Genomic DNA, 25,496 nt, shown 5'->3' with positions numbered 1-25,496 from the left:
TATGTACGCCCTTCCCACTCAGGTAAGGTCGCAAGGCCTGACAGACAGTGTCGGCGATTCGGATTACTCATTAGACCAAAATGTGAAAGATGGCATGGATGAAACCCTCAATGGACAAGGCACCCAGTCTCAGTCTATTGTGTACGAGAGTTCCCTACTTATCAGTATACATAATCTACTCAAGCACGGTACCCAAGGACAGCCAAACCAGCCATCGCAAGAAAGAAGGGGAGGGAATCCTATGGCTACGAGCGCATATCGCAGACGCGTATCACGGCTATGTAAGAGCCGTGATGCGCGTACATCTGCAGTCAAGCGGCGCAGACATGCGCGTGGCCTATGCATTCACAATCAAGGCAAACACCCCACCTCTGCAGAGCCCACCTGTTCTTCGAACGATACTATAGGACTCTTGTGTCATCTTCCCCATCGTACCAGTCCTTCCATTCCGGATCTATTCATCGCACACGTGTACCCCTCACAAGGTCGACCCAACATGGCCACGCTTGCCAACTTAAAGCGCACCCTAGTGCAAGCCGCCACAACAGATACCGTAATTCTGTCTCCTGGCAGAATTCCCCTAACCGACGCCCAGTATGCTGCTGGTTTCTCCGCTTTCACAGAAGGCCCCAGCTGGTCAAGCTACTGCGACTTCATCATCCCCGAGTTATCGTACCTGCTCGCTCCTCTCGAAAAGTCGAACGCATCTATATCAGTGTTGGAGATTGGACCGGGACCAAAGAGTGTGCTTGGTGACCTGCCAGAGAGCCTACGAGCCAGAATTCGACGATACACTGCTTTCGAGCCGAATGCCCTGTTCGCTGGGAAGCTAGAAGAATGGTTGAAAGGAAATGAAGGGATGGATAAGAACTTAGGTTCGCCGTTTGCAGGCCACAAGGGTGATATTATTATCCATCAGGCTCCTTTCAATGTCGATAACGATGCTGCCATTGAAGGTAGCAGTGTCGAGAAGTACGATATTATCTTATTCTGCCATAGCATGTATGGTATGAAGCCGCAGCACAAGTTCATCGAGCAAGCCATCAAAATGCTCGTTGACGGTGGAATTGTTGCAGTTTTCCACCGTGAGGAGGGTTTACACATCGATGGCTTGGCATGCCATCATTCGGCTTCTTACCCCACTGGAGTGACTGGGGTACAAGACAATGACGATGCGTTGGACTGCTTCGCGTCTTTCGTTGCTGGTTTCACCATACACGATGTCGACCAAAACAAAGCTGTTCAAGCAATATGGCGAAAGCTATGCCGTGCTCTAGCCCGTCGCGAAAATGCTTATCCGAACACGCTCCTGTTCAGTGCGCCTGAGGTTATGGTGGCTTTCAATCAGCACGCAGACACAGTAGCGGAGTTGACAATAGACGTGCTTCCGGTGCTAGAGCAGAAGACACTCAAGAACAAAGAAGCTCGTTTGCAGCGCCCGGCTACCATTGTGAGGCCGGCATACGTCAATGACGTGCAGACTTGCGTCTGGTGGGCGCTGGAGCATAGACTGGGTTTGACCATCGTTGGTGGAGGGCACAGCGCGCACTGTCTCAGGTCCAACGTCGTAGCCATTGACATGAGTGCATTCGACAGCGTAAGTGTTCTCGCTGGAGAAGATAGAGAAGAAGGGTTAGGTAATGACTCCAGTCCATTAGTGGTGGTTGGCGCCGGATGCAAGGCAGACAAGATCATCAACTACATGCGGAGCGAAGGACTTACCATACCCTTGGGATCTCGTCCAAGTGTTGGAGCTGGACTATGGTTACAAGGTGGTATCGGACATCTTACCAGACTTCATGGACTTACCTGCGATAGCATAGTTGGCGCCGTGATGATCAGCGTTGCTTCTGGGGAGATCATTCATGTCGGTTGTGTACCCAGTAAGCATATTCCGGCAGCGTCCAGTCGTCCCGAGAACGAAGCCGACATCTTGTGGGCGCTGAAAGGTGCCGGAACGAATTTTGGTGTCGTGGTCAGTGTCACCCTTAAGGCTTATCCCGCTCCCACCTACGTCGTACGAAACTGGGTCCTCCCATTGACCAATCACTCCAATGCCAAACGAAGACTCAAAGAATTTGAAGAGAAGGTCGCAAATGCGTACGACAATACTTACTCAGCAGACGCATACCTGTACTGGGAGAATGGGAGAATGAACCTTGGTATCACCACATTCGACGCCACCGCATCATATATGACCACGAGATCTAAGCTCAATGGCGATATATGGGGAACGGAGAATGACTTCGAAACCATGAACGGCTTTGAAGCATTCGAAGCTGAGATGTACATGTCCGCAATGCACGGTGGCCACGGTGGTGGGAAGACATCGTCTTTCAAGCGTTGTGTATTCCTTAAGGCTATTGGAGGACCGAGGATCGCTCATTGCTTAGTCACAGCAGTCGAATGTCGTCCATCACCGCTCTGCTATCTTCATTTACTGCATGGCGGAGGCAGAGCTGGCGAGGTTACACCAGATACGACTGCTTTCGGTTGTCGAGAATGGGACTTCGCTTGCGTCATCACCGGGGTGTGGCCTCGGGATGAAGACGGGACAAAGGTTGCTCAAGCTTCTGTACAATGGGTGTATGAGGTCGTAGAGAGCTTGCTACCGTTGAGCAACGGAATCTATGGAGCTGATCTTGGCCCAGACCCCCGAGATGCAGTGCTGGCGCAGAGAGCTTTCGGACCGAATGCTGTGCGTCTTGGTCGTCTCAAGCGCGTGATGGACCCACACCACGTTTTGGCATGGACTTGTCCGCTACCGAAACCGCCATTGCCAAAGTTAATCATTCTTGTTACTGGCGAACATGGTGTTGGCAAAGACTATTGTGCTAACGTGTGGTGTTCTTCCTTCTCGGATATGCAAGAGAACGAATCTACCTCGACACACTGTACTCACGCGCGAGTTGTACGCATTAGTGATGTTACGAAACGCGAATACGCTAGGTATTCGCATGCTGATTTCAGGCGTCTTGTGGAAGATCGTGAGTATAAAGAAGAGCATCGCGCAAAACTGACGGCCTTCTACAAGGAGCAGGTGCGACGCCGACCAAGATTGCCTGAGGAGCACTTCCTGAAACTCGTGCATGACGCCGCAGACGCAGACGTTGATGTTCTGTTTATCACGGGGATGAGAGACGACGCACCCGTCGCATTCTTTTCCCATCTGGTACCGGAGAGCAGAGTCGTTGATATCCACGTTCAGACCAGCGAGAGCTCAAGGGTCGCCCGTGGCGTGGTTGGCGACGATAAGGCAAACGAGACAGCCCTATCATATCGCCCGAACCGTATCTTCGAGAACAACTTACCAGGGCCAAGAGCTGCGCATAAATTTGCTCAGAGCTACTTGCACCCCTTCGTTCACGGCGACATAGAGCGACTGGCCGACATGGTACGCGCAGTCCCAGATTTTCCTAAGCCAGACATCCAATTCCGTCACGTCCTTGGTATCTCGCAGCAGCCAGGCGGCCTCACTCTTTGCGCATCACTGCTACAGAGTCATCTAACTGAGACCTGGGCCAAGGTCGACGCAATCGTGTGTTGCGAAGTGGGCGGTCTTGTCTTTGCGCCTGCATTGGCCTCGCTGGTTGGAGTGCCCCTCGTACCGATCCGCGAAGCTGGCAAGCTTCCCCCGCCTACGATCTCCGTCGCTAAGGATACATCGTACATCTCTTCTTTGACTCGTAGTCAAACCACTGTCGGAAAGCGCATCGAGATAGAGCGAGGGGCAATCGTTGGCTGCGAGTCAGCCGTCGTGGTGGACGATGTGCTGTCAACAGGTGAGACACTTTGCGCGGTGCTGCGTCTGTTGAAGGAGGCTGACGTTGGGAAAATCATGGTGATGGTCGTCGCGGAGTTTCCACTCCATCGTGGACGTAAATTGCTACAGGAGCGCGGATTAGGTATGATCAACGTGCAGAGCCTGCTTGTGTTTGGTGGTCAATAGGATGGTATGGGACGGCGATCGAGAGTAGCCTGCTGAGTAAGCATAGCGCGTTCCCCCACGTGGCGCGTCGCGTGTTCTTTGACAAGCTCTATAACAAGCGGACATACTATGTTTCTGCGTGGTAAAACCTCATTGCGCATACGCGACGTGCTCCTGTCTGGTTTCCTCCACTGTCGAGGACAATCAACACCACTCCTCTCCTCCTTAGACCATGCCTCGGTTTGAAGCCTAATATTCCCCTAGTCTACCACATCGTGGGTGCAGGCATGGTCGTTTGCCTTCACATCATCGCGATCATCTTGCCATCAGAAAGCCTTGCAAATATCTTGTATATGAGGAAAGGACTTACAACCCCATGCTGGCGGATGACAAAGAAACCGAGAGTGCTAGAGTGATCGGCAAAGTCATGACAATGGTCTAGTATGATGAGTACGGAGAACATCTTTCACTTGTACACGCTTGACTCACTACCCTTCGATCCAACACGCCAGGAAGAACAGATAGCTGATTAAGAAAGTTTAGCATTATAAGATATATACGAGAACAGAATCTAACTGGACTACACATCCAGTAATGACGCGCGATGACCACAAAATCTCTTCACTCATTCGTATTCCTTCTCACCAACTCATTCTCCAATTCTTCCCTTTCCTCTAAAATTGGGCGTGCAAAGTCAGTAAATGTTTCAAATGCAGCTCGTACAGGAACACTTACCGATTGTTAAATCGCTCTTCGCCTTGCCAATCTTGACACCCAAGAACATGATAATTACACCCGCTCCAGCAAGCGCAGTAGCGAGCCAGAAAGCAACTCTGTAGCTTCCTCTTTGGCCTCTCTCTTCCGTTTCACTTACTGCTAGGTCGGCAAAGGAGAGGAATACAGCGATACCCAGGAACAACAGCGAGTTCATGAACGAGCCCGCCAGTCCCTGACGCGCTTTCGGTAACGAAGTCGTGATGAAAATGTTGCTAACGTTGTAGGTTATGTCAATACCGAGTGTAGCGCATATCATGGCCGGAAAGATATAGGCCCAGTAGTTGAAGTGTACGGGTAAGATGGCGAAAAGAAGTGTCGAAAGGATGTATGCTACACCGCTGATCAGGAGCAAGATGCGACCTGGTAAGAGATGCAGGACCAATCCGCCGATAGTGGCCAGGATGAGTCCACCGATGCACATGGGCGTGAACCAAGCGGCAGTGAGCAGTGGACTGGCGCCTACAACTTGTTCAATGTAAAAGCTGGCGTAGAAGATGAAGATACCAAAGGTGCCGTACTGGAAGAATAGCGCGAGCGCGAGTGGTTTCATACCCTTGACGCGGAACAAGTCGGGGGGCAAGAGAGGTTGTTCAGCGACCCAACCTTCGATGTAAACGAATGCGCCCAGGAAGATCCAGCCGACAACGAAGGTGGCGGGAATGTACGGTGTCGCCCAGCCTTGAGGAGCATGACTTCCATCTGTAAGTGCAAATACCACCAGCACCAATCCCGGCACCACAGTCGCCGTCCCCCACCAATCCATCTTTACCCCCTTGCCCTCTTGTTTCGCCTTCTCCTTTTCCTCTTTCGGATTCGGTATACATAGGTACGACGCAACGGCTACGATAGCGAGGATGATGGATCCAATCCAGAAGAACCAGCCCCATGTTGTGAACTGCGCCGCAACACCCGCAAAGAATATGCCAGTGAAAAAGCCCACGGGAGCAAAAGCACCGTACAAGCTGAAGACGAGATTCTTCCTAGGTCCGGGCCGGTAGATGGAACCCAACAACATAATTCCACTCGGCAAGAACGCCGCAGGCCCAAAGCCTTGCAACGCCCGACAAACGATTAACATGACATAGTTTTGACTGAACCCTGCTATAATGCTCCAAATGAGGAACCAAGCTAGCCCACTACAAAACACAAGGTAGCCCCCAAACATATCAGCCAGGCGGCCGAACGGTAGCAGGAACGCGCCTGTTACTAATGAGAACACGGAGGCTGGCCATGTCTGTGCGTTGGACGGGATGTGAAGAGCCTCGGTGAGGTCTGGGAGGAGGATGTTGAAGCCTGAGATCATGTATTCCGCCACGAACATGGAGCCGAGCAGGGCGAAGCAGAAACCTAGCTCGTGGGGCAGCGAACGGAATGCTGAAGGGCGTTCGCGACCGAGGCGTTCGATGTCGGAGGGGGTGTAGGAACCGCGAGGGAAGTTTGCTTCTTCGATCTTGCCTGGTGGTGAAGATGCGTTGGGAGTCATGTCGCTTGGGGTTTGGTTCGGAGGCTCCGTCATGGTGTTGCTCGGGGTAGTATCGTTCATGTTGGTGTTCTCCATGATGGGCTGTCTGGTGTTGGATATTGCAGTCGTTATCGTAGAGCCATCAAAAGGAGTATGTGGCAAGCGGAAGCTTGTTTGATTGAAAAGTGCTTGCGTCAAAGTATGCTACAAAAGAGGACTCGGGATAATTCGAGACGATGAATAAATTATTAAGTCGACTTAATATCTTCACTTCCTTTCTTCTTTCTATAAACTCCCCTCGGACTCCGCAATGTCCGCGGTCATTGTTGTTATGTGTAATGGAAGACATTTATTCGGGTACTGAGCCTCAGAGACAGACTCGCAAAGGCGACTCTTAGCGGTGACTGTGACGTTTGAGCATAAAGCCGTCACGATGTGGACCATCAATGCAGAAATTGAGTCTTGGCTTCTTCGTCGAGCCTAGCGTGATATCTCAGGGTCTGGGCTGAACGGCAGGTCAAGCGAACCAGGTGCGCAACTCTCGCCTCAATCCCGTCTTTGTCATCATCGGAAGACATGCGATTTGCTTGCTTCATCCTCGGTCTGCGCACTCGGTCAACATCGCTCTCTGTAGCTGCGCTGCAACGCGTGTGACGAAATCCTGCGTCCACATCAGTCTTGATCACGTTAGTAATGCATTGATCCCAACGCTCCAACCGCCACAACCACCGTGAAAGATCTCCACCCCGCCAAACTTCAGGCAACCTCGATACAGTCAATCGTTTACACATCTCGCATGGCGTCCATCCAATGAGCGTGACGCCTTTTAACCTCCCGACCAAAGCCTGCCACAATTGCCGGAAGCGACGATGGAGGTGCGATCGGTCGCTGCCAAGCTGCCAGAAATGTTTCTCAGCCGGGACAGAATGTCTAGGCTACGGCAAGCTGTTTGTATGGAACCGTGGAGTTGCAAGTCGTGGCAAGATGATGGGGAAAGGGTATGAGGAGAAGATGGAGCAGAGTCCTGCTGGTGTTGCTGCTGCGACAGAAGGGGCAGCCAAGACTCAAGATGTATCGCCGACTTTGGTATGGCAACACGAGGGTTCGTCACAACAACAACAACAATCATCGGACAATGATTTCGAAATGGTGCCGGCCAGTTCGGTGCCGGACTTCTCCCGGATGTCCGAGCAGGAGCAGAATCAGACCATGGCGATGACTGCTGTACAACCGCAGATGACGGATCCTCTAGTCAATGATCTCGATCGTAACTCGCGGTACTATCTGTACCACTTCGCGACACAGTTGTGCGAAGTCATGGTTGTGTACGATGAACCGGGGCAAAACCCTATCCGCGATCTCATTCCCGCTACATCTGCTTATCCGTTGCTCTTGCAGATCATTGTCGCAAACTCAGCATTTCACGTCTTCAACATAACACGCAACCCGATGGGTCAGTCGGCCTATCAAGGCGAGCGAAGTCCAACGGTAATGGCATACTACCAAGCTGTAAGCCGATTTGGGGGCCCGTTGAAGTCGTCCTATAGGGACGCACTCGTGGCGAAGCAACAAGCGCTATCCCTACTGGCAAAGAGTGTGACCTCCGTGAACACGTCAAACATTGACCTCATCTTGATCACTATTCTGCTTTTCGTTAACTATGCTCTGGTGGAATCAGGCAGAGACAAATGGAAGGTACACATGGACGGGGCGCTAAAGCTCATCAAACTCCTAGGGGAACCGCCATACCTCCAGCGACCGATGAGCAGACTTCGGCAAACAATTCTTTCTGATTTTCTTGTATTCTACATTCTTGGTTCAACATTCACTTTCACGACACTCCCCGCGTTAATCCCAGAGACTATCGAGCTGGACCCTATCCTTCGATACGCAGAAACAAACAACTACCTCTCCTGTCCCGGGCCGCTGTTACGCGTAATGCTCGAGTCCTTCGCATTGCCGGATACACACGGCTCGCCTTCCGGAACAAGCACCCCCATATACCTCCAACAGCAGGTCGGCGTATTACTTCAACGTGCTCTCGACTTTGACCCTATCGCATGGTCCGTCGACTTTGAGCGCGCCTCACCTCTCGACGACATCCAAAAGCGCATCCGTATAGCCTCGGCTCATCGCTCGGCAGTCTGCATCTATCTCGCGCGCGTCCTCCCCTCTACAAATCCTCTTCTTGATCCAGCGAGTGGCGAAGCACTTGTTAGTCTCACTGCTCTCGCTGACGACGTTGTCCAGCATATCTCACACCTCAAGCCGGGCGATGCGCTTTTCAAATCGATTTGTTGGCCGTTATTCCTTGCGGGTGCTGAGAGCGAGGATCCTAGTCAGCGTGAGTGGATTATGAATACACTAGACGAGTTGTATGGTCAGATGTTTTGGGGTTATTTGCATACGTCTAAGCGAGTGCTGGAAACTATCTGGCGATTCAAAGATGAAGCCGGGGTTGGGGTGGGGAACTGTTGGGTGGAAGAGGTTAAGGATCTTGGTAATGATATCCTGATCGCTTGATCTTTTTAAGCGACCAGACATTACTCTGGGATCGCACAAGCATAGAGTGCAAGGACGAATATGCGACTGCGACTGCGACTGCGACTGCGACTGCGACTGCGACTGCGACTGTGACTGCGTCCTTTACGCTCTCGTAACAAACCGCGAAGCCCATTTCTCGGTCGGATCCCTATTTTGAACAAGCAAAGACATTACTGGGATTGTCCTGGCTGTTTCTGGTCAAAACCGGCCAGCGCGATGACAATCATGAGCTAGTTAGGTCTAGTTGATCACCTCAGGGATGGTAGCGGGGTACTCGGCGCGAACAACCTCAAGATTGGTGTACCGTGACACAAGCATGTGGCTTTGAGAACTTGCGCAAGCCCTCTCTCTTCCAAGCTCTCTGTCGCGCCGTCATATCCAAGATCCGAAGCGTACGTTCACATCGCAAGCAAGCATTCTATGATATCCCACCACGTGCCCTGATACGGAGATCTCGAAAAGGTGTTTGCAGACACAACCTCATGATGCGCGCATGCCTTTCTGCTGTAACATTACTTCAACTGGGTGCGCTTACGATCTCTGCAGCGCAGTCAGTTCACCTGCCCTCCTCAAGAAGATTGTCAGCATCTTCTAGTGCAGGACCATCGAAGCTCTCGCAACAGCTACCTGGCGGTCAGGTACCGTTGATTGATAAGAGGTAAGACCACTCTTCAATTTCTCTCGCCACCTTTCGCTATTGCGGGGATGACTGTCGCCTCCTCAAGCTATGGGCCGTTCTTGTGTGATGAACGTACGCTGAGCAGGTAAGACATACGACTGTAAGAGTGGAAATATTGTAAAGACTGCGAATGTGTGCCACAGGCTCAACTATCGCATATTCCTGTTTGGAACTTCTACTAGCATTCCTATTTGCATCGGATACCGACTTTATCACTTTTCATTGATGCGCGTCGCTTCTAGAGTCTTGATTCGTCATGATGTCTACATTTTTCATTCGATATCTCCTCTTGGTCCTCACATTCATCCCTAACATTTCATCACAAAGTGACTACAGTGGAAACCATGATCCTATATTCCGTACCGAACTGGCGCTCGAGACTCTGCAAAATTGGTACAACACTAGCACTGGCCTTTGGGAGTCTACAGGATGGTGGAACGGTGCGAACATTATGACTATGATCGGTGATTTTGCGAAAGCAGCTCCTGCAGATATACTGTTGCAAGACCTGGCAAGAGACGTGTTCGTGACTGCTTTGCTGGAGACGCCGGCCAAGAACCCGCAGCCGGGTATTGAGGATCCTCGATCAAACAACACGACGCTTGTCGCCATTGACGTAACTAGCCTTGAAACTGGGTACACAAAATACCTCGACCCGAATACCAGCAACCTTCATGTCACATATCCACCCAACTGGCATGACAATGCTGGACGGGTCATCTTCCCTAGGACATCTTCCAATCATGACACCAACTCTTTTTACCACCCTGGTGACATCCCTGATTATCGCGACTGGTTAGATGGCTTCTACGACGACGACCTGTGGTGGGCTCTGGCCTGGATCAACGCATACGACGTCACCTCCGAAGGCGCTTATCTTGTACTTGCGGAAGATATATTCATCGCTGTATCACGCACCTGGGGCACTTACTGCTTTAACGGCGGCATATACTGGAGCTGGAAGCAGGACTATGTAAATGCCATCGCCAACGAACTCTTCTTCAGCACAGCCGCGCATCTGGCAAACCGCGCCCAGAGCCGTAGGAAAAGAGTCACATATCTGGCTTGGGCGGAGGAAAGTCTACAATGGTTCCTCAAAAGCGGGATGATCACAGATGGCGGTACAATCAACGACGGTCTAACTGAGGACTGCGAGAACAATAACAAAACTGCGTGGTCCTACAACCAAGGTGTTATCTTGGGAGGTCTCGCCGAACTATACCGAGCTGGGGATACACCAGAAGTCACACCTCTCAGCCTCGCAACTCATCTCGCGCGGGCGGCACTCATCGCCCTCTCGGATGAGGATGGTATCGTACACGACGAATGCGAACCTGATTGTGGTGACGATGGCGCTCAGTTCAAGGGAATCTTCATGCGGAACCTGGTCAAGCTGCACAGTGTAGCACCGGACAAGATGTTCGCAAATGCCATTCGCAGGAATGCGGAGTCTATCTGGACACAAGATAGGAAAGTCACACCAGATGGTTTGCCTGTATTCAGCGTGGATTGGGCTGGGCCTTGGATCAGCCCGGCGAATGCAAGCACGCAGAGTTCGGCGATGGATGCTCTCGTGGCTGCTATAGTTATTCATACGACTTCTCAGTAATTAGTGTGAAGAGCATGAAGTCGCCCGTAATATTCATTTATCGTTGTTCGTATATTGCTTTCCACCCGGGTGTCACCTTTCATCCAGAGCGTCGCTGCACATCTGTACTGCTCACGTCTACTGCTGAGGAACATCCTCAATGGTGATTCCGCCCGCACCATTCAAGAAATCCATCTTTCCCACATCAACGCCCTTCATCCTCAATATGTCGTACGCAGTCACAATGTGGAACCTGTAGTGATCAGTACAAACTCCTTGCCACTCGAAAACAAACCACTTACCACATGTTCGGATGCGCAAACCTGCTAATGTACTCTGACGCTGGCATCCTGACCTGCTTCTGGCCACCGGGGAACTTGATAATCACCTCGTCATCCTGCTTGCCTTCGAAGTCTTTCTCGGAAAAGCTCTCAAGGTACTTGGTGCACTTCTCGATGCGCTCAAGTAGCTCGGGGAAGGTCTGCTCTTCGTCGGGGAGCGTTATGCCTTCGAGGCTGGGGTTCACTCGGCTGGGAATGAACTTGGCAGCGTCGGTGAGACGGTAGATTTGGTAGCGGAAGTCCTTCATGTCGGGGTGGAGAGAGGCAGTTAGGAAGGTGTTTGGGTCGGACGCTTTGGCATGTTCGTAGCCTTTGGAGACGACGAAGTGGGCGTTTTTGAGGGCGGAGATGGCTGGCGCGACGGCCATCTTGTGGAAGGTGAGGGACATGTTGGCTGAGTGAGTGATGTATGGGCGGCGAATGTATCTATTGATTGGGTGTGTGATGGAGTAGATATCGTTGTTGTTGTTGCTGATTGAGAGTAAAGAACGCTTGTACTGGCGGGGCAGTAGTCTATTTATGTTCCACTATCATGTATCTCGCACCTTCTCCTAGATACCTCAAATACCTCGAAGCTCTTCCCCCATCAAGCTCACCACGTTCCACTTGGCATTATCGCTCCACTGTGTAACCCAAAGCGGACGAAAAAGTCTAACCCAATCGTTACATGGTTAGGCGGTGAGTATACTGTGAATTACAAAGCAAGGTGGGTTGTAAAAGGTGGAGCCTTGCGAGCGGCCAATCAAATCGTGGCGCGACCTACCGGTCGAAATTCCGCACGATCGGCCGCGGGGCAACAACAAGCTGTACGTACGTTTCTGTAACACAACACGATGCAGGATCATCACATCCAATATGCGCCCCTTCCTGACGTAGATGAGACGATGCAATGTGCAGCTGTGCTGACAAAAGACGCAGAATCACCGTGCGGTTTGGTCCTCTGGACGCCTGATATTGATGCTACTTCGTACCTCTCTGGGTGTGGAAAGTGTGCCTTACTTTCTTTTTACGACAGACACCGGTTGAAGCTTACTGCGCCTTTGCTTTTCATCTGCGTATGTATCTGCTTACCAATACTACCCTCCTCAATAAGGGAGGTTCTGAGCTTGAATTGCTATGAGTATCAAGATTCGGTAGCAGTGTCGCCTGTTTGTGAGCAGGTTACAAACACAATGAGCGAACACACTTGGAGAGATCACAACAGCGATGATTATGAAGAGAAGGCTGGCTTTTGTCTTTGGGTGCAGTCTACAGCACGAAACCAGAGTTGATTCCGACCTGGGAAGCGCTAACGTTAAAGTCGTTGTCTTCCCTCCAACACCTTTGCTGTCGCTTCAGCACAGTATAGGGCTTAATAGGACCAAGGCTCATGAATGGATTTCTTCACGGTTCATATTCTATTGATACAAGATCAAAGCTGTAACGAGAAGTATTCATATGCTCACTCTTGGCCCTGAGCCCGACTCGAATATAGCATGAAGCTCGGCGTACTACCATGCACCACATTGTATTCCATCATACGCTCTGCACGAGCCCCGTTACCCCTTATCATGTCGTAATTACTATACACCTGCCGTTCGTATCTCAAGGCGGTGTTCCTAGCGACGCTCCTCGACTTCACGTTTTACAGTCATCTTTCGCAAACCTGCTTCCTCTCGACAGCGGCTTGCTTACACTGCAAGCTCAACATCAGGGAGTGATCCACGTGCTTTAGTAAGTGCTTTGTGTAGATGAACCATGTGAGCAGGACACGGTTCGACGATTTACACTGGACAGTCTCTAGTCGCTTGCTTTGAGACAAGTTGGCTGGAAACGTTTTACACAACAAGTGAACTGTCTCATTGTGTGGTGCTTGCTTAGTGGTTTGGGCACCTCAAGACTAACATATAATACAACTGCTTTACTCACAAGGAACCTGGCACTACACAGTCAGATAACCACCTCTCTTCACCTTGATACCAACTTCTATCCCATCGATTTAAATCAGCGTTTCACCCTGACCAGCATGCCACCCAAAACCGCAGGCAGAAAATTCGGCGACGAGTTTAAAGCCGAGTTACTTCGTGAGATGGAGGCTTCTACATCCACCGGCGATATATGCATGAGATGCGGTAAGGACACGCACGGTCATATCAACGAATGTACCGAGAATTTTAGCCAAGTTTGGTCGAAGGGGAATTATAAGTTCGCACCAGCGATAGAAAGGGTGCTCGCCGAAGAGTGGTTCCAGGACCAACGCACTAGAATTATCAAAGAGAGAGTTCAGCCTGAAGCAGATAACCCGACCGAAAGTGGGGTCCGAACAGTCAACCCACCCATCGCAGTAGATATGCCATCTAGCAGTGCCTCTGGAAATACATCCGACACGCCCGCCAAGAACAGAAAGACCATTCCGACCGATAATGTCGGCTTAGTCGAGTACGAGAACCACACATTAGAAGTTCAAGAGATTCCAGACGCGATTCCCGAAGAGGGTTTGCCTAAGGTCGGAACTGAGCTGGTAGGTTCATCAGCATCTCTGGGCAAGCTCAACGTCATCAGCAACTATGTACGAGTGCTCAAAGTACCCCCTCAGCTCCATACGTATACCTTGACATTCTGGAGACTAAGCATTGATCCATTGAAGGCTGGAGTGCGTGTTGAGCTCAAGAAGCGACTAGAGCTGGAGCGTGCGTTCAACGCCATGCACGCGGCGAATAAGCTGGGTTTGAAGGAGAGCAAAAAGGCATGGGCAACTGACTTCAGGAGCCTTTGGTGCGATTCTGCTATGAAGGGGCCGGGCCAAGAGGACACTGAGTGGGACACGTCAGAATTCGACTGCAAACTTCTTGATGGTCGGACCTATAAAGTTCACGCGACATTGAAGAAGGGTGAGGTTTTGAGCGATGTCGAAAAGGTACTCCGCTTGGAACATATCTCCAAGAGTAACGACTACGTTCGAGCTTTGAACGCCTATGTAGCGCAGTGTGTCCGCCATTACAACAATGACTCCACTGTATCGATTACGCAACTCGGCGCGAACAAGTTTTACCTTGATCAAGGCTTCAAGGATATGTTCGGTCGCAACAACAAGAACCTAGGGCTGCGTACAGTTCGCGGCTACTACATGTCGATCAGACCCGGGGCTTCAGGCTTATTGCTCAACGTCAATGTGGCCACAACGGCGTTCTTATCCCCCGTACTTGTTTCGGACTTGTTGAATTTGTTGCCGAAGCAAGACGTCGAGAAGATGTTGAGAGGTAAGCGGGTGAGACTAGCTTACCGTCGTCAAGACTTTGAAGACAACAAGGAGGCCGGTTTCTCTATCAACGACGAGCTCCCACGCACAAAGGTCTTCCAACAGTTCGGCCTAGCTGCGTCCAAACAGACGTTCTTCACAGTTCTTGGCAAGGACAGAACCAGCAAAGGCCACGTAGGTTCAACTGACAGGGGAACCTCTGTTCTCAAATACTTCCGAGGTAAGGTTCTTATTCTGTTCCGAATTGAAAGAAGCTGACAATCGTAGACATCAAGGTAAAAATGCCAGGAGGAACTGAAAATGACCTCCAGTGTGTCAACGTTGGCAAGCGTGTCAAGTCGCCTGGAAGTAAGGAGCCGAAAGATATGCGTCTGCAATCTATAGACGGCGCGCAGTGGATTCCTGCGTGTCTCCTCGAGATACTGCCTTACCAACCCATGACAGGGCAGATGAGCCCTGAGCAAACCACCGAGATGTTGAATCATGCTCTGCACCTGCCAGCGAAGAATGCAGCTCTGATTGAACGAGAAGGCTTGCGAATCCTTGGCCTCAAGCCCCAAGCTGGTGCTGGAAGCACCCAACAACTTGTGAGTACCCAGGCCAGTAAACATGTTGCCCGCTAACGAACAGTAGGGGGATTTGGGGTTCCAACTCAACTCAAAGCTGATAAGGTTTTCAGCCAAGAAGCTACGCCTGCCTCGTCTTCTTTATGAGCGACAATCCGAGAATACTACCACCAAGCTCGTGCCAAAAATGAACGAAGAACGAGCATCCTGGAACTTACAAGGTGCTGCTTTCACGAAGCCACGCACGCTCAACGAACTTCATGTTCTTCCTATGTCGGGATGCTTTAGGCCTAAACAGAAATCGACAAGTAAAGATATCCGAGACGACTTCACCTCACAGCTCAATTCACATCATGTCCGTGCTGTAGCTGGATATGTGCCCAGTTACAATTACACAAGTGACGGGCTAGAATCGAAACTCCAGGTTTGGTTTAGCGAGTGTAAGAAGGATGATTGCACAGTTGTGCTACTCCAGAAGAAGAACTTTGACATATACGCTAAAATTAAGCGGGCTGGTGACTTCTTAGGACATCATACGATCTGCGCTGTTGGGGAGAAGATTGCGGATGATGGTGGACTTCGTTCGCAGCATTTCTCTAACATGGCTCTCAAGGTCAACTTGAAGCTGGGCGGCGACAATCACTGGCTTAACGATGACGACTTGAACGAGGTACTCGTAGGAGAACTCCGAAATAACACCATGATATTAGGATCGGATGTCACTCATCCTGGCCACGGCGCGAAGATCGGTACTCCGAGCATCGCCTGCGTCGTGGGTACGGTCGACGCTAAATTCATGAGCTATCGCGGTTCCATGAGGCTCCAAGCCGGCGGCCAGGAGCAAATCGACGAAGCCAACCTTTGCAGTATGATAATGGAACGGCTCGAGACCTGGAAGTCACACAACAATGAGAAACTTCCAACAATGATCTTGTTTTATCGTGACGGCGTCTCTGAGTCACAGTTCGCCGCCGTAGAAAAACTCGAGATTCCACAGATCAAGGAGGCGTACGAGAAGGCTGGAGGGAAACCTGACCAGCTCAAGGTATGTTTCCTTGTTGTCAGTAAGCGTCATCACACACGCTTCTACGCTGCCGACAAGAAGACCTCATACGACTCCAGGGAGAAAATTCAGAACGCCCCAAAGGATGGACCTCAATATAGGTTCTATGTCAACGGTAACGTCAAAGCCGGGCTTCTTGTGGATGATATCGTCACAGCGCCCAAACCCACCAACTTCTTCTTGCAATCCCACTGCGCGATCAAGGGTACCGCACGTTCAGCTCATTACTATGTGCTCCGCAACGATACCAACATCAGCGAAGCGAATCTGAAGCAGTTGACGATGATGCTCTGCTACACCTTCGGACGATCTACCACCGGGGTCTCGTACGCGACGCCCGCATATGTAGCCGATAGACTATGCGACCGGGGCAGATCCTACATACGTCTCTGGGCAGAGAACGAACTCGCAGAACCTGTCTTTACGTACGAGAAGTACTATGGTGCCGATGGAAACGAACGAAAGGCCACCGACAAGGAGATCTTGGACGAGAAGAACGCGATGGTCAAGAAGTTCTTGCATTCACACGTGTGGGGTGACAACTACAACGATGATCCAAATAGTCCACAGAGGCTGAACCCATGGCACCCGAACCTTGACGAAGGTATGTTCTGGATGTGACGAACTGGGTTTGTGTTAAACTACGAGTGGTCAATGGGTATGGTTTCCTTGGTTTTACTTCTTCTTTGCTCTCACTGTTTCCCGGGTCGTCCTGCTTCTTTTTGTTCCCCGCGTTGCATCTTGTGTCTTCGTCGCTCATTGCTTCCTATCGGCTTTTTGTCGTAGCGTGTTCTTTTTGCTTTCCATAGACTTTGATTCATACACTCATTCCATGCATCTACCAGTGCATCTACCATCGCGATCAATCTGCGATATGATATTCACACCAGTTGCCCCGGTTTCGGTAAGTCCCTTCGCGATGAGTTTGTCGCGATACTTGATGATATTGTTCGACACGCGACATCCCGCGCTCGCACGAACGGCAAGTTAACGCGTCTTTCCGAGATCGGCAAGCCATAGCTTCCGCGCTACATCGACATCGTCATCAACAATCTTATAGCCGAATTGGAGATAAGTCTGCCGACGTAACTACCAAAGATGGCTGATCTCCATTTTCCTTGGATATCCGACGCTGTCGTCAACCTTGACGTCCTGTACAAACCCCCAAATACACCCGCATCGCTTTATTTCTCGTCGCATCGCATCCTCCTACCGCATCGCCCAGCATGTCTCAGACAAAGACCCCCCATGACCTGAACTGCCTCACAATCAGCGAACTCGAAAAGCTCGCCGCAGAGCGCATGGACAAGCAGACCCGCGACTACTACAATGAAGGCGCAGACTCTGGCTCCACCCTCCTCGAGAACATCACCGCATACCAGAAATACCGCATCCGACCACGCGTGCTCCGCGACATCTCCTCTATCGACACAACCGTAGATGTCTTCGGACACAAGAACAGCTTTCCCCTCGGCGTCGCGCCAACCGCAATGCAATGCCTCGCCCACGGCGACGGCGAACTGGCGACTGCGCGCGCGTGCAAGAACATGGACGTCGTAATGGGCTTGAGCAGTTTCAGTACGACGAGTCTGGAAGACGTCAAGGGAGCGTTGGGCGAGCACCCAGGGGCCTTACAACTCTATCTTTTCGAAGACCGCGCGAAGAGCCAGAAGCTCATCCAACGCGCGAAGAAAGCAGGCTACAAAGCCGTCATGCTAACTGTCGACACCCCCGTCCTCGGTCGCCGGAATCTAGAAATCAGGAACCAATTCAAACTGCCCAAACACCTCAAAGTCGCAAACTTCAACCAGGAGAACGAAGATGACGACACACCAGTAAAAGAAGAAGAAAAAGAAGAAGACAAGACCGCCTCCGCAACAGCCGAAGCAAATGAATCGCGAAAACGAAGTGGGCGACGACCGCCCAGCGGCCCAATAACATTCCACACGCACGCCCCCAATCCTACCCTCTGCTGGGAACGCGACATAGCCTGGCTGAAAGAACAATGCCACCCAGAAATGCAAGTCTGGGTAAAAGGCGTCGCAACAGGCGAAGACGCGCTGCTCGCCGTGCACCACGGCGTCGACGGCATCGTCGTCTCCAACCACGGTGGCCGCCAGCTAAACGGCGCACTAGCCACCATCGATGCGCTGCCTGAAGTCGTCGCCGCCGTTCGTTCACAGACTGGGACCTCTGGCAAGAAGATTCCTGTGCATGTTGATGGCGGGATTAGGCACGGGACGGATGTCTTCAAGGCGTTGGCGCTGGGAGCGGATTTCGTGTGGGTGGGACGGCCGGTTCTTTGGGGCTTGGCGTACAAGGGGCAGGAAGGTGTGGAGCTGGCGTTGAGATTGCTTGGTGATGAATTTAGATTGTGTATGGGACTTGCGGGTGTGACGAGAGTTGAAGATATTGGGCGCGAGTATCTGGTCAAGATGGATAGGAGTGGATTTGTGAGTCGACTTTAAGGGGGGATAGCAGTGTGCTGTGGACACTGGACTCATTTATTGATAGCCGTAAGATCTTTGTATTTACACGGGATATGTTGGTATTGCTATCTCATTTCACTTACTACGCATGTTGTCGCCTGCTCTCGATGAAATCCACAAAGTCGAAGAAACTCTTCTTATACCTCCTAACCTGCGTCGTCCGGTTGACCGTCTGAATTCCAAACTGCTGATCATAATCACCAAACTCCCAGTTATCCGCCCAGCTCCATGCGAACGCGCCAATAAAGTTGACGCCATCTTCCCAAATCGCCTTCAAGCCCTCGTTTAGATAGGTCTGGTAGTACCAACTGCGCGGGCTGTCGAACTCTTGGTCTACCTGTTCTTTCTGTGCCTCGGCGAAGACGGGGAAGCCGAATTCTGTGATGGCGACGGGAGTGCGCCAGGTGTTCCAGAGGTAGTTGAGATAGGTGCGCAAGTAGCTCGGGGTAAGGTAGACGTAGGATTGGCTGCGATATCCAATGTTCCAGCCAGTGGTTGTAAGAGTGCTTTGGGTGACACAGTAAGGACGGAGGGGGTGAGTGATGTTAGCGGCGCAGTCGGCGATGGTGTCGTTGGGTGGTGGGCTGACCACGGTTGCGGTGTAGGGTTGGATGGAAAAGAAGTCGGCTGTCCCATTGATGTATGCCAGATCCTCATCACTCAAGGGCACGTAGTCAGCGATACTGCTTGTGAATGATTCTGGGTAATCAGTGCCGAGGAAGATGGGGTTTGCAAATGTGGCTAACTGGAAGGAGTTGAAGTGGTTGGCTGCATCGACATCTGCAGGGTCTTCTGGATCACGCGGGACGCCAAAGTTGTCGTTGAATGTGAGTGACATCTTTCCCGTGCCACCAATGTCATCGTGGTAGAAGTGGTAAAGCCTCGCGTGAGACTTGATAACAGCATCGATGGACTTGCCATTCCTTGCGCCTAGCAGCGGCTCGTTGAACGACCACCAGACAGGCACGCGGTCCGCAAAGTGCGTCATGACAATCTTTCCGTAGTTGACAAAAGCGTCTTCAAATGAAACATTCTTGTAGCTGCACTGGAAGCAAGAGTCCAAGTAACCGATACCCCCTGTCCCGGGCGTGATGAAGATATTGCTGATGTTTGAGTAAAACTGGAGGGGTGAGTCATTGTGGTAGAGAACGATAGCCGGAAGCATTCCTTTCTCCAGAACGAAGTTGATGAGGTCGTCGTAGTGTGAAAGACCTTGCTTATTGACTGGGGTACCCGGCAGAACGAACGGAAGGATACGCGTCCAGGGGATGGAGAATCTGTAGTACTTGACTCCCATAGCAGCGATGCGCTCAATATCTTGCTTGTACAAGTAGTAGTGTTCATTGGCGATCCAGTTTGGCGATCGACCTGGAGTGCTCAAGCTTGCAACATCGTTGTGAACAGGCGTTCGTCCTTCCTCGGCGATAGCTCCCTCAATCTGGACTGCTGATGCCGCCACACCAAGCATGAAGTCTTTTGGGAAAGTGTAGCATTGCTGAGGCACCAATGGCTCGGGTGGTGGCAGGATGAGCTCGCTGGATGGTACTGGAGTTGGCTCGACAGTTGAAGAATAAATGGCGTTGTCGGTATAGCTAGTGAAATTGGACGGCCAAGGTACGGTTGTCCAGAGAGCTGTCCATGACGCATTGCCGTACGGACTTCCCAAGTCAGTCGCTGACGGGGTGACTTTTGCGTCCCAATTTCCCCATTGCGTTGTCGTCAGATTCGGCACGAAGCTGCTGAGTGACGCATATGGGGGTGCGTAGGTAGTCGTAGTGGTAGGCGCTGGGGCAGACTTTGCTGTACGAACTGTCTCAGTCTGTGTGAAGCTGAATTCGCTGAACGTGTACTGGGGTGAAGGCAACGCAGTCGCATATGAACCATTCGCTGAGCATTGTGGTCGTGAGGCGGGTCCTTCAGCCGGTATGTAGACTTGCTGGGCAAGAGCCACTGTCCCGCATGCCAAAAGAGCTTGAGGCTTCATAGTGCTAGCCAAGGAGTGCTTGATACATCTCCATAGTACCTACCAAGTCTTTTATACACGCAACGCTTTCCAATCGGACCGTGGGGCTCCGGGCTCGCTCTGACTGTGGTACCATCGTCATTCGGCATGTGGAGTTGCTTGTACCAGCACAATTTCTCGCGGCCCTAGCCCCATCGTAAGTCAATACGAAAAGCGTGGTCGGCCTTGATCCCTAATCTGGGGTCTGGCGGAGGGCGGAATCCTCGGGTGAGCTCGGTCGGGCTAAATCTCGGTAGTGCTTTGCGGGGACTCGCGGGGTACAGCTTGTTATGATGAGCGCGATGCAACCTTTAGTGTTGACCGTCACTCTTGGTGCTTTGGCCATGATGACGATCCTAGCTCGCCGAAGATTCTCAGTGGCTGTTCGCGCAGGTCTACGTTTTGCGTCGCCTGGTCTTGCGCAAACAAGCCTAGCCTTTTCATATTCTGAGAACTTCCTTGTTCCGCCTCCCCCAGCCATGGCGTACTTCTGTTTCTTCGGTATATTATTGCGCGACACCGTCAATTGATAATTGTTAGCTGGGACTCTGAGCCCTAGGTACCTACTTGCGAGGATTTCTGGGTCGCGGTTTGCTTCCTAAGCTAGGTACTCGGTCGCTAGTTATATACCCGCTTTCTACCATAGCGAGTAGGCAAGACGGGACCAGCGATATTTTCGACTTGGGTTTTTCTATTCCATAATTGGTTCCACGATTTCCAACCGCATCTTGGACATTAGATCAACTCGTGTGAGACCCCACCTATAACCTAAGCTGTCAGCGAATTGCATGACCTGTCATCAGACCTTTGGTACTGTGTGGAAGCTATCGCGAAATAGCTGCGGCAAGGGCGACACGTCGTATTGTCGAATACGACGTACAAACAATGATGCACCAGTGCTTCATGCGGTGCTGCAGGGGTTTGCGGCGGGTGAAAGCGGATGTCTTCTCAGCCCGAATCAGTTCCGGTTGGGAACTCGTCAATACTTTACTTCGCAAAAACTTATTCAGGTCCAGGTGTGAACAGGTAGAAAACTTGACAAAGGCTATGATTACGGAATATGGATGGATGTTTGCATCTGCAGTGTAACTTGGTGCACGGTATGCGGAAGTCTCGACCAGGTGATCCATAGGGGCCTCTCAGGCGACTGAGGGCTGACGAATTTCATGTTCGTTATCAACTGTTTTATCAAGGTTTTTGTTGTTCACATCGAATGCGATATCTGGAAGGGCACCTAGCTCTCTTCGCTTCAGAGTATCACCAGAATCGTGATTGTGGCAGAGTAGATGCGCCTAACGCTTGCAGAAAGTGGCTGGGCAGGCAGCTTCATAAGCACAGATACCTGGAAGCGCATCCTCCCAGAAATGTTCCATGACGGGTGTCGTCTTGCTGTGCTACTGGTGCTGGTACTGGTGTTGGTGTTGGTGTTGGGGTCTCTGCTGCAATGACGCTAGCGGGAGTCCGTGCGCGCACACAATTTCGTCGTCTGCAACCCACTGGACGAACTTCCAGCGCTCACGACAACTCCAGCGACGACGCACCCGAAACCCGCCCAAGTCGAACATCCCCCCCGATAATCTATCAACATGTCTGGAAAGCGCGGGTACGTTGTTGTTGTCGCCGCAGGTGGACAGTGAAAGAGGAAGATTGCTAACAGTCCGCAGTCGAGGTTCTACCTCCGGTAACAAGCTCAAGATGACTCTTGGTCTGCCAGTGTACGTTTGATCCCGATGCGATCGCCCGACCAGGACATTCCCGATTGCGAAACAGGATATTCGAGGAACACAGGCTAATGGAAACAGCGGCGCCGTCATGAACTGCTGCGACAACTCCGGTGCCCGTAACCTGTACATCATCTCCGTCAAGGGTATTGGTGCGCGCCTCAACCGCCTGCCCGCTGGCGGTGCTGGTGACATGGTCATGGCGACCGTCAAGAAGGGAAAGCCCGAGCTGAGGAAGAAGGTCATGCCCGCCGTCATTGTCCGCCAGAGCAAGCCATGGAGGCGAGCAGACGGCATCTACCTGTACTTCGAGGACAACGCCGGTGTCATCGTCAACCCCAAGGGTGAGATGAAGGGCTCTGCCATCACTGGACCCGTCGCAAAGGAGGCCGCTGAGCTGTGGCCGGTACGTCAAACACCACCCTTGCGCAAAACTCTGCTAACAACGTACAGCGTATCGCCTCCAACTCCGGTGTCGTCATGTGAGGTGTCTCTTTTCCTGCTTTCGATAACATTCATGGGTTCACGGGCACGGCGAAAATGCATTTACGGGGTGAAGGATTTGGGAGACGACATTGCAACTACGATTAGCAATGGGACGACCTTCACAATACCAGTCAAATGAACATTACGACCAACCACAATGTCTAGCTCTTTGCAGTGATGGATAATGAATACAGAAGTAATGCGATAGGGAAACTTTTTGAGAAGGGCCGTCAGCCATCGGTCCGGGAGATACAACATTATATACTGAACTTGGATATCTAGATCCTAGGCTCACCAGCCGAGCACGAACTCCTATCGCACGCCAGCATCTGAAAGTCCGGCTCCTCAACAACATCCTGCGCCCACCGCATCTGTACCATGCTCCTCGCTTCCACGTCCACCTCGCGCTTCCTCCCACCCACAAATTGCAAGTTCTCGTTTCCAACAACACCCGTCGTGACCACACCTGTGCTCGGCGCCCCGATACCCTGCACCGCCCCATTGCCACCCTGCATGACATTTGCATAGCTGCTCGACATGGTCTGCACACCACTCACAAAATCCTGTCCGTCGAACTCGCAATGCCCTCCCTGCGGCGTGTTGTCCACAGTCTGCAGCTGATTGATTTGTGCAGCAGATAGACCTGCGTCTGCGCCTAGCTGTTCGTAGGCTGATACGGCTTGCGGGATGCTCCCCTGCAGTAACTGAAGCTCCGACTGTGTAGACTGGAAGTGTATCCTTGTCTGCTGCATAACAGTGGCCGCATTCTGGAACGCCACCTGAGGAGGCATGCCACCACAGTTTAGCTCCACAGCCGAGTTGGCATAGTTTTGCATTTGCGCTGGGATGAAGAAACCAGACATCATCAGACTGCCTCCCGAGACACCTGTGAAGACAATGTTGGACATGTTGACCGCGACACGTGCTGGGAGTTCGGTTTGGATAAAGTCATTCACGGCTTGCGCGTGTGCGACACCATCCGTTCGCTGCAAGCCCGCACCTCCGCCCCAGAACAGATTGTCATCGGGTGCCAGAAGCGCGACGCCCATGGTGTTGGCCTGCACGGCTTGATTCGGCATGTCGAAGAAACTCTGTCCACCATCACCATGCAGCAGTACGTTTGCGCCGAGCGTGCCGTTGGACGAAGTAGCTGCTGCACCGGGCACGCCTGACGCAGGTAGGAACTGGTCTGCTGGTGCAGAGATTTTGAAGCGGATGGGTAGATTGTTGACCATGACTGTGTCGTCGAGGATCATGGAGCCGTCGGTCGCAGTGCTTATGCCCTGGGGGACTTGGGCGGCTTGTTGAAAAGCGGTTGCTTGTTGTCGTTGGCCGCCGCCGTTGCCGCCGCCGCGGTTTCGTTGGGGCAGGGCAGATGTCAGAGACAAGAGCGAGAGAGTGACGATTTGCTTGTACATGGTGGCGGTACCGGGGATGCAATGGGGTAGGTAGTAGGTAGAATTAAAATTACGATAGAGAAATGATGGACCGGCCAGAAGTCAAGAATCGAAAAGAAGAACAACAAGGATGTGAGGTACCGCACGGCAGTATGGAGAAGGGAGAAAGAAAAAAAGGGATTGTGGGGATATTCGGTACATGTATACTTTGCGTGACGGTCGTCAAATTACGAGCTTCGAGCAGTCTGCGAAACGCGTTTACTCCCAAACACGTACGAGTACAGCCAAGTCTACAAGCTCAGCCTCGCCTCGCCTTTCTTGAGCTTGACATGCGTGATTTCCACCACTAGACGGTGGTCCCGTTGAGAACATGTGTTTGATACGCGGATGATGCAGCACTTGTGGTTTGAGCTTGGGGGCCTTGGTGTTTCGGCAGGGCACTTGGCAGTAGGGAGCATCTCGAACATCGCGCATGCTACAAATATTTACAAATACACTTAGGACGGGATAGGCGTCGGAAATTCACTATTCATGAATTAAAAACATACAGAGACGGTCAGAGACGCGGTGATAATCGTTTGCGTGGAAAAAGGGTGCATTGAATCTGGTGCTAGGTAGACATTTCCGGATTGGGCAGGTCTTGGATATCGGTGTGGATTACAGTTGCGCGCTGCACTGTGACCCCAGGGCGGCCCCGGTCGAGAGTCCGTGTGTCTAGAGAAGTTCATCATCGTCTGTAGACATCGCTCTCGTAATATCAGGTATTGTTTCCGTCTGCTTCCTCTGCAGTCGGTTCTGGCACCTGTACTATTGGTGACGGGAAATCTATAGACCGTATCGAACCAGGCTGTAGTTTAGTAACATAGGAATACGTAACTAACTAAATGCTTTGGCATATGTCTAACTACAAAATGCAAAGAAAGAAGGTATATGCTTAAATCAAGAGCAAATCTAATGACACAGCATCAGAAAGTGTAGGTGAGTATGTCAACGGAATATGTTCCCACTCGAAGGACAGCTATGTGACGTTCGTTCTCAGAGGATCTGCGCATTGCGAACGTGAACAACAAGAACTTAGAGTAGGCGTTGAACGATAGCGCTTGGTGAGAGTTGCAAACAAAAGCAAAAAGAACAAGAGAGGAACGGAAGATGTTCAAATATTGTTTAAACCTCAAAAAAAACGCAAAAATGAAGTTTGCCACCTGCCCGAATCGA

The 25,496-nt window shown here is 51.5% G+C and overlaps 10 protein-coding genes across 10 annotated transcripts; 6 read left to right on the top strand and 4 right to left on the bottom strand.

Moving 5' to 3' along the window:
- Positions 1-496: 496 nt before the first annotated feature.
- Positions 497-3,949, top strand: AA0111_g8234 (hypothetical protein; the record flags this gene model as incomplete). The annotated part of the gene is made up of 1 exon (XM_028654659.1): positions 497-3,949. One exon carries the CDS (start codon positions 497-499, stop codon positions 3,947-3,949), a length of 3,453 nt encoding a protein of 1,150 aa, XP_028504281.1.
- A 600-nt stretch (positions 3,950-4,549) lies between these two features.
- Positions 4,550-6,263, bottom strand: AA0111_g8233 (hypothetical protein; the record flags this gene model as incomplete). Its single annotated transcript, XM_028654658.1, has 2 exons — positions 4,550-4,602; positions 4,664-6,263. 2 exons carry the CDS (start codon positions 6,261-6,263, stop codon positions 4,550-4,552), a joined length of 1,653 nt encoding a protein of 550 aa, XP_028504278.1.
- An 888-nt stretch (positions 6,264-7,151) lies between these two features.
- On the top strand, positions 7,152-8,690 carry AA0111_g8232 (hypothetical protein; the record flags this gene model as incomplete). Its single annotated transcript, XM_028654657.1, has 1 exon — positions 7,152-8,690. One exon carries the CDS (start codon positions 7,152-7,154, stop codon positions 8,688-8,690), a length of 1,539 nt encoding a protein of 512 aa, XP_028504279.1.
- Positions 8,691-9,646: 956 nt separating this feature from the next.
- AA0111_g8231 (hypothetical protein) lies at positions 9,647-10,999 on the top strand (the record flags this gene model as incomplete). Its single annotated transcript, XM_028654656.1, has 1 exon — positions 9,647-10,999. The coding sequence occupies one exon, from the start codon at positions 9,647-9,649 to the stop codon at positions 10,997-10,999; it is 1,353 nt and encodes a 450-aa protein (XP_028504276.1).
- A 117-nt stretch (positions 11,000-11,116) lies between these two features.
- AA0111_g8230 (hypothetical protein) lies at positions 11,117-11,708 on the bottom strand (the record flags this gene model as incomplete). Its single annotated transcript, XM_028654655.1, has 2 exons — positions 11,117-11,231; positions 11,281-11,708. 2 exons carry the CDS (start codon positions 11,706-11,708, stop codon positions 11,117-11,119), a joined length of 543 nt encoding a protein of 180 aa, XP_028504277.1.
- A 1,616-nt stretch (positions 11,709-13,324) lies between these two features.
- Positions 13,325-16,807, top strand: AA0111_g8229 (hypothetical protein; the record flags this gene model as incomplete). Its single annotated transcript, XM_028654653.1, has 3 exons — positions 13,325-14,777; positions 14,825-15,144; positions 15,191-16,807. 3 exons carry the CDS (start codon positions 13,325-13,327, stop codon positions 16,805-16,807), a joined length of 3,390 nt encoding a protein of 1,129 aa, XP_028504186.1.
- Positions 16,808-17,412: 605 nt separating this feature from the next.
- On the top strand, positions 17,413-18,654 carry AA0111_g8228 (hypothetical protein; the record flags this gene model as incomplete). The annotated part of the gene is made up of 1 exon (XM_028654652.1): positions 17,413-18,654. One exon carries the CDS (start codon positions 17,413-17,415, stop codon positions 18,652-18,654), a length of 1,242 nt encoding a protein of 413 aa, XP_028504185.1.
- Positions 18,655-18,757: 103 nt separating this feature from the next.
- AA0111_g8227 (hypothetical protein) lies at positions 18,758-20,659 on the bottom strand (the record flags this gene model as incomplete). Its single annotated transcript, XM_028654651.1, has 1 exon — positions 18,758-20,659. One exon carries the CDS (start codon positions 20,657-20,659, stop codon positions 18,758-18,760), a length of 1,902 nt encoding a protein of 633 aa, XP_028504182.1.
- A 1,604-nt stretch (positions 20,660-22,263) lies between these two features.
- AA0111_g8226 (hypothetical protein) lies at positions 22,264-22,884 on the top strand (the record flags this gene model as incomplete). The annotated part of the gene is made up of 4 exons (XM_028654650.1): positions 22,264-22,280; positions 22,342-22,392; positions 22,480-22,804; positions 22,852-22,884. 4 exons carry the CDS (start codon positions 22,264-22,266, stop codon positions 22,882-22,884), a joined length of 426 nt encoding a protein of 141 aa, XP_028504181.1.
- Positions 22,885-23,162: 278 nt separating this feature from the next.
- Positions 23,163-24,302, bottom strand: AA0111_g8225 (hypothetical protein; the record flags this gene model as incomplete). The annotated part of the gene is made up of 1 exon (XM_028654649.1): positions 23,163-24,302. The coding sequence occupies one exon, from the start codon at positions 24,300-24,302 to the stop codon at positions 23,163-23,165; it is 1,140 nt and encodes a 379-aa protein (XP_028504184.1).
- Positions 24,303-25,496: the final 1,194 nt, after the last annotated feature.

Source organism: Alternaria arborescens (assembly GCF_004154835.1).
Source record: "Alternaria arborescens strain FERA 675 chromosome Unknown contig_20, whole genome shotgun sequence".
Lineage (NCBI taxonomy): Eukaryota > Fungi > Ascomycota > Dothideomycetes > Pleosporales > Pleosporaceae > Alternaria > Alternaria arborescens.
This window is presented reverse-complemented; position numbering and strand designations above follow the sequence as displayed.